Source organism: Sclerotinia sclerotiorum, genomic scaffold (assembly GCF_000146945.2).
Source record: "Sclerotinia sclerotiorum 1980 UF-70 scaffold_14 genomic scaffold, whole genome shotgun sequence".
Lineage (NCBI taxonomy): Eukaryota > Fungi > Ascomycota > Leotiomycetes > Helotiales > Sclerotiniaceae > Sclerotinia > Sclerotinia sclerotiorum.
The window spans coordinates 423769-431254 of NW_001820822.1; the positions used below are offsets into that span (position 1 = coordinate 423769).

At 42.7% G+C, this 7486-nt stretch overlaps 3 protein-coding genes across 3 annotated transcripts; all 3 read left to right on the plus strand.

Moving 5' to 3' along the window:
- Positions 1-458: 458 nt before the first annotated feature.
- Positions 459-1703, plus strand: SS1G_09769 (hypothetical protein; the record flags this gene model as incomplete). Its single annotated transcript, XM_001589086.1, has 3 exons — positions 459-543; positions 1124-1398; positions 1488-1703. 3 exons carry the CDS (start codon positions 459-461, stop codon positions 1701-1703), a joined length of 576 nt encoding a protein of 191 aa, XP_001589136.1.
- A 379-nt stretch (positions 1704-2082) lies between these two features.
- On the plus strand, positions 2083-4226 carry SS1G_09770 (hypothetical protein; the record flags this gene model as incomplete). Its single annotated transcript, XM_001589087.1, has 9 exons — positions 2083-2230; positions 2363-2422; positions 2516-2540; positions 2594-2653; positions 2712-2739; positions 2790-3135; positions 3186-3743; positions 3798-3952; positions 4029-4226. 9 exons carry the CDS (start codon positions 2083-2085, stop codon positions 4224-4226), a joined length of 1578 nt encoding a protein of 525 aa, XP_001589137.1.
- Positions 4227-5023: 797 nt separating this feature from the next.
- On the plus strand, positions 5024-6532 carry SS1G_09771 (hypothetical protein; the record flags this gene model as incomplete). The annotated part of the gene is made up of 5 exons (XM_001589088.1): positions 5024-5278; positions 5535-5707; positions 5765-6091; positions 6179-6260; positions 6335-6532. 5 exons carry the CDS (start codon positions 5024-5026, stop codon positions 6530-6532), a joined length of 1035 nt encoding a protein of 344 aa, XP_001589138.1.
- Positions 6533-7486: the final 954 nt, after the last annotated feature.

Here is a 7486-nt window from a genome sequence, read left to right on the forward strand (position 1 = left end):
ATTTCAGAAGAATAAGACATCATACGCGATGCCCACTACCCATAAATTGCAGAACACAATACGTCTTACAGAAACCTCTATCCCCAGTTCCCCGGAATTCAATACCAAACACTAAACACCACTGTAGAACATCGCACTAAAACAGCCAGCCATGCAAACGAATCTAGATCCAGCTCCTGTGACTACAATTTCATGCATGTATTAGGATCTGGATACTCTAGACGGATCTATGCATTTTTTTGTACGAGTCGCAGGTAGAGCTCTTTTATTGTACTACCACACTGCAAGACTCCAAGCTGATAGGTATCCCAAGCAGCCCTCACATGAATCACTCCATCCCGAAGAAATGAAAGCCGCGTTTTCGGCATCGGCATGCTGCATGTGCCGTTTTATCTGTTCAAACAGAAGCACTCGTGTAGTACAATTCGTAGTAACCCGATCATGGATATGTAGAAGTCATGATATGCAATGCTAGACAAAAGGAGAAAGGGGGAAAGCCGACGGGCCTAGAATATCTTGAGGTTGGTTCTCGGGTTCGGGATGGTAGGTTGGGAACTTGGGTTGGGCTTTTCTATTAGAGCATCGGGCGCAAATTCTGATATGCAACAAAACTTTTCGTATCACACCCACAAGGCCGTTTGGAGAGTTTTGTGTAACTGGTGGTTGTTAGTCATGTGGTTGTGATAAATTTTGGGATGGAAACATAGACAGACTTGCGCTTTGGGTCTTGCTGCTTACCCCACCTCAAATTTATACGGTAGCCGAATCAGTTTATTGATTTTTCGAGATTCTCAACTGAGGAAGTAAGTAGTATGAAGGCGGCAATTGCATCGCCATTGACAGCCTCAACATAAGATGTCGACATCTACAGTTATTCAGCCTGCAGTCCGTACTCTGCTACAACTGCGAAAAGCAGGAAGCACACCCCCAGCATTCCTCCTTCCATGTCTACAAAGCTCCTCCGCAACCTCACCATGCACTCAATCCTCCTCCTTCTCTACCAGCAGCACATACTTATACCCACGGGATATGAACCGTTTGCGTGGAGTATCTACACAGCGACGAACAGGGCCGCGTCAACCCCTTTCGGTATCTAATGCGAAATTGCCCAAACCCGTCTTAGATGAATCGAAGCGAAACAAAGTTAAGGTTGATGAGGATCACGGATTATACGAGTTTTTCAGACATAAGGACAAGGCACTCAGTACGCCAGCTGAGGAGGGAAACCATGGAAGACCATGGAGTGCAGAGGAGTTGAGGGGGAAGAGTTGGGAGGATTTACATTCACTTTGGTGGATTTGCTGCAAGGAGAGGAATCGCATTGCTACGGAAAGCTACGAGAGGGACAGATTGGAGGCGGGGTATGGTGAGGAGGATTCGGAGAAGAGGGATATGACTGTGAGTTTTGATTTCGATTTACATCGTATTTGGCTCATGTGCCGCGCAATTCAATAATTATACGAAAACTAATACGGAGGATTTTAAAGGTTCGGAGAACACAAAGGGCTATCAAACAGGTTTTGACTGAGAGGTACTATTCTTGGCAAGAAGCCCAGGTTGTTGCAAAGGATGATCCAGAAATCGATCTTTCAGGTCAAGGGCCAATATATACCCCTAGAGATTTCGAGGAGGATATTGAGGAAGAGGTTTTAGCTGAAAGCGAAGGGGAGGTAGAGCAAAAGCCTGCTCAAATCACAGCTTAGATCATGGAGGATGCATGATACAAAATCATATCCCTAGGTCAAGAATAATGAGTCTTGGGGAGTGATAGATGTTTCCTAATTGGCATGAACGATTTAGGTTGCTACAACCATCATCATCTGTATAAGTAGAAACGCATATGGGGCAACACGGTTATGGTCGCATTATGCGTTTATGTGAATCTGAAAAAAATGATCATCTTTGTCTAAAACAATTGAAGAGTGTTTTGGTAAAAGCCAAGTCTTTCGTTACTTGGTACTTGTAGGTAGATATCAAAATGAAGATTCAATAGTTCATAAATGAACACCCAGTAGAATACAAGTCAAGATTCAAGTACTCCATACCAAATACATATATCAATTTGTCAAAGACCCAAAACCAATGGCAACAATTTACAATGAACTCCACAAATTTGCCCCTGAGCATTATTACACCAAGACAAAATCTACCAGCAGCAACAACAAAGCGGTAACTCCAGTTTCCTCTTTAGCGAGGCCAATCAAGGGAATTAGTGAAGCAGAACGACGTTGTACGTCTCACCGACCCTTTACGGAACTGCCCTTGCAATTTTCAGTATAAACCACATTTGCGATTTTTCTCACCAGCAAGCTCTCCATATTCTCTTCTTCTTTACAAATCAACCTACCTAATCAATACAAAGATTCTAATATCAAGATGGATGAAATCGCCCCAGAGTATGATGTTGTCGTTTTGGGCACTGGTAAGCTTGCTTAACCCCGCACTGGCTGGAGGGGCATGGATGGGAGGGAGCATTATGCTTTTTGTTGGGGAAATGGCTAACGCTGGCTTATAGGTTTGACGGAATGTGTTCTTTCTGGGTATGTGGATTTGTGAGATGATGGGGATTGCATACTGATGTTTTGGGGGATAGAGTTCTGAGTGTTAAGGGACAGAAGGTCTTGCACATTGATCGAAATGATCATTACGGAGGGTATGTATTTCGAGCTGGCAGAAAGGAAATAAATCAACAATCACTAATTTTTCAATAGCGAAGCTGCGTCCGTCAATATCGAAGCCGTGAGTACGATTTTAGGGCCTGCAAAGCTTTATTCTGACAATTTCGATAGCTCTTCAAGAAATATGGAAACTATAATCAGGGGGAGGAGCCATGGAAGAAGTACGGGCGTGCGAATGATTGGAACATCGATTTGGTTCCTAAGCTTTTGATGTCTTCGGGTGAACTCACAAATATTCTCGTTTCGACTGATGTTACGAGATATCTCGAGTTCAGATCCGTAGCTGGAAGCTATGTACAACAGGGGGCTGGTCCAAAGGCTATGGTTGCAAAGGTCCCATCAGATGCTGGTGAGGCTTTGAGATCATCTTTGATGGGCATCTTCGAGAAGCGAAGGATGAAGAGTTTCCTTGAGTGGGTTGGCACATTCGATGTTGCCGATCCTGAAACTCACAAGGGTAAGAGGGTTGAAATACCTCCTTTTCTGGAATCCGCTGACAGAAAGAAGGACTCAACATGAGCACCTGCACCATGAAGGACATTTACGATAAATTCGGACTCGAGACTGGTACTCGAGACTTCCTTGGTCATGCCATGGCTTTATATCAAACTGATGACTATATCAACGAGAAGGGCTCAGCTCCAGCAACCATCGATCGCATTCGTCTGTATGGAAACTCAGTCGCCCGTTACGGAAAGTCCCCATACATCTACCCAGCATACGGTCTCGGTGAACTTCCTCAAGGTTTCGCTCGTTTGTCTGCTATCTACGGTGGTACCTATATGCTTAATGCAAGCATTGACGAGATCAAATATGATGGAGATAAGGTCTGCGGTATCAAGGCGACTATGCATGAGAAGGATGCGCAGGGCAATGACTCCACCATGACTTTCGAGACCAAGACAAAGAAGATTATTGCAGATCCATCATACTTCCCAGACAAGGTTCGCGTGGTCGGTCAACTCTTAAAGGCTATTTGCATCTTGAACCATCCACTTGCTGGAACAGAAAACGCGGATTCCGCTCAACTTATCATTCCTCAATCTCAGGTTGGACGCAAGAACGGTACGTTCTTATATATATCTGAATACTTGGGATTCATAACTGACATATTTATAGATATCTACATTGCTGTCGTTTCCAACGTCCACAGTGTCTGTCCAAAGGGTTACTATATCGCTATCGTCTCTACCATTGCCGAGACCGACTCTAACCATCATTTGGAACTTGCACCTGGTCTTGAGCGTCTCGGAAAGATTGAAGAGAAATTCATGGTAAGCATTTCTCCTTCTACCACTATCATTCTTGCTCATTAAAATCATTCGATACTAACATAAATCAACCAAACAGGGTCCACCAATTCCTCTCTACGAACCTATCGAGAGCGGAGAGAAAGACCGCATCTTTATCTCCAAATCATACGACGCTACATCCCATTTCGAGACTACTACAGACGATGTTAGAGATATCTATCGTCGGGCTGAAGGACACGAATTGGTGGTTGAGGGTTTGAGAGAGGGTACTAATTTGGTTGGTGGTGAGCAGTAAATTTTGACAATGGAGATTTAAGGTTAGATATTCCAGACCGTACGTACATAGGGAAGATGAACGGGATTGAAGGATGGATAGGAGATCCTCGCCGTTGAGAGTGGTCAGAGAGTTTTTATGCATAGGAATGGTACATGGTACCTTTTGCCTGCTTTACTTTTAATAAATTTGATGTTTGTGGTGTTGCCTTGATTTGCTATATACAATTAGTTATTGATTATGTCTAGTGTGTTATTATTAGGTAAGAGTACAGAATGATGATGGCTCGAATAATTCTGCATGCATGCACGCACGGTCTTTGTCCTCTGTCATTGTCAAGCTGGCTTCGGTTTTTAAGAGGGGGGATTTGTACGGGCCGAACAGAAAATTATTGCAGTTGCATTTCTATTTTCAACTTCGGCCGAGACCTTATGTGTGGGGGGAAATCTTGAGTTTCCAAAAACGTCCGCAGTACATTCCTGAGCCGATTACCGTTGATCATGGTGAAGTGCCATATTTCGCACATTGGTTTGATTCAGCCCCACGGACTTAGGACTTAAGATGATTGGAAATAAGGTGAAAGGGATGGGATCACTAAAATCATGATGTAAGTAAGGTAAGTAAGTAAGCAAGTTTGCTGGTTGAGGCTCGTGATATTGTAAGTATAAATATCAATATAAAGAAAATGAACATGGAAATTAAAAGAGATTCTCGGATAAGTTGTAAAATATTCTCGTTTTATTCATCTCATTTCACTTACCCTCGATTACTACTATATCGTCTAGTTCAAAAGTCGTTACACAAAAATAGATATAAAAATGTCGACGCATACAGCAGTAGTCACCGTCTCAATCGGAGCTCCATTACAGACTCTACAAGTCCCAACTGTCAAACCGGAAAAGGATGAGGTGAGAGTGAGGGTTGAGTGGACGGCTTCTAGTCCTTTGGATTTACATCAGAATGATGGGGGGTTGCTTGTTACTCATCCGCAGATATTGGGGGATACGATTGCGGGGAGGGTGGTGGAGGTTGGGAATGAGGGGGATGTGGGTGGGTTGAGGGTGGGGGATTGGGTATGTTGTTTATTTTCCTGAGGGGAGGAGGGATGGATGGATGAATCAAAGGCTGTGGCGATGAATGATGGATGGTATGGATGGGTAGGTGCTAAGAAATGACTTTAGGTTTTTGGCTTTACATATCGATCGCAAAAGGAAAAAGCACAACAGGAATTCGTTACACTTCCGTGGTTTCTTCTAGGAAAGGTTCGTCTGATTCATCAATCCATCTTCAAAACAGGAAACATGAACAATAACAACCTAACCGCCTTAGATCCCGGACGGAATTCCACCTCAAGAAGCAGTTGCGCTCCCTAGCAGCTTCGTCACCGTCTTCCATACTGCTACCGCAGAGCTCGGCTTAGAATTACCGTGGCCGAAACCTGAAGGTTTTGTACCCGTTCATAGGGATAAATGTATTCTTATCTGGGGAGGTTCTTCCTCCGTGTACGTATTCTCCTCCTCTATCCCACTTCTCCAGAATCTAATAAATACATCCCATAGAGGCCAATACGCCATACAAATTCTCACCTACTATGGCTACACCAATATAATCACCACAGCCTCCAAAACCCATCATGCTCTTCTCCGGAAATTCGGTGCAGTTCATACATTCGACTATCGTGATGATGATATCACGGACGCGATTCTTCGTTCTGCTGAATTGATCAATCAAGAACGAAAGGAGTCGTTGATTCCCTTTATTTTAGATTGTATTGGTTCGAAACAGGGGAGTTTAGCACCTTTAAGTAAAATTGCACAGAATGGGGCTAGAGTGGCGATTTTATTACCGGTTATCGTTAGGGATGCAGGTGTGGATGTGTCGCCTGAGTAAGTAATTTTTATTGTTTTATACAATTTGAAATTCGATGGACTTGAATGTGGAATAGAAACACTGATTGATTGACTTGAAAATAGATATTCAATGGATGTAGATGTTTCAGCACAATGGGTCGAAGGCGTAGAGACACGAGGCGTCCGCACGCATTTTTATCTTGATGTGAGTTCTAGATATCTCCAGCATGAGGAATTTAGATGAGTGTTATTGGGTATCGAGTGTATTAACATCGTCAGAACAAATTTTTCAAGGAGAAACTGCAGCCAGAAATCATGCCGGATTTGTTGGCGAAAGGTGTGGTCCAACTAAATAGGATTAAGGTGGTAGAGGGCGAGGCGTTGTTGGAGCGTGCTCAGAAGGCTTTGGATGCTCTGAGGAGAAGGGAAAATAGTGGTGAGAGATTGGTTTGGAGGGTTGCGGGGGGGGGGGTGTGAGGGGCGAGGTGTGAGGGCGAAGGAGTCTGAGTGGGTTGTGGGTAGTGGGTAAGTAGGTAGATGGATAGATGGATAGATGGAGATAGTAAGATTGAGAATAAGAATGAACGAAATATCTTTTAAAAGTAAGATTGTATCTTAAAACTTGAAATTATAATTGGGATACCTAGTAATTTATCATATCAAAAATTCGACCGGGCCGAAAGTTATAAATCTGAACGTTGCATACCTAGGTACGGCGAGTACATAACTGAGAAACTAGAAAAAGAGTAAAGTGATCTCCGTCGACTTCTTTGCAGAATTTCGAATATTAATATTATCCATCTCTCAAATAATCACATAATGAAAACCCAAAATTGGACTGACTCTGTCTGTATACTTGCGGAAAACAGCTTAAGCGAAATAGAAATTTACAAATAGGATAGTTGTAGGCCTTTCTGCTTTTGTCCATAATAGCTCCTTGGTTCTGTCTGCTTTTTTCTTTTCACCTTTAGGGTGTCTGATTTGTATTTGGATATGAAGTTGAAGTTGAATTGATAAAATAACTTTGACTATATATCTAAGTGATAAAATACTCACTTGTTAAATAGATATTAATTATTTGACAATTTAAGTATATATATAAAAACCAATATGAGTGTTACGTTGTAACATTAAAACTATTATCACGTGTTATAGGATCACATGAATAGTCTTGTGAGGGAGCGAGATTCGAATCTCGCTCCCCAGCTCCATCGCTCTAATGTTGGAATACGAAGGTCTATATAATCAAGATGGATTCCCTTTGTATAGAGCTTCGTGCTCAAGATCAATCGTTTAGTATACTCTATTATTAGTTACGAATTGCATTATTGTCACTACTTAAGTCCCTGCTTGACGCCTAGTTATAAACCACCTCGTTGATAACGTACACTTCCACGTGATCTAGACGGCAAACCTCGTAACAATGAGGTG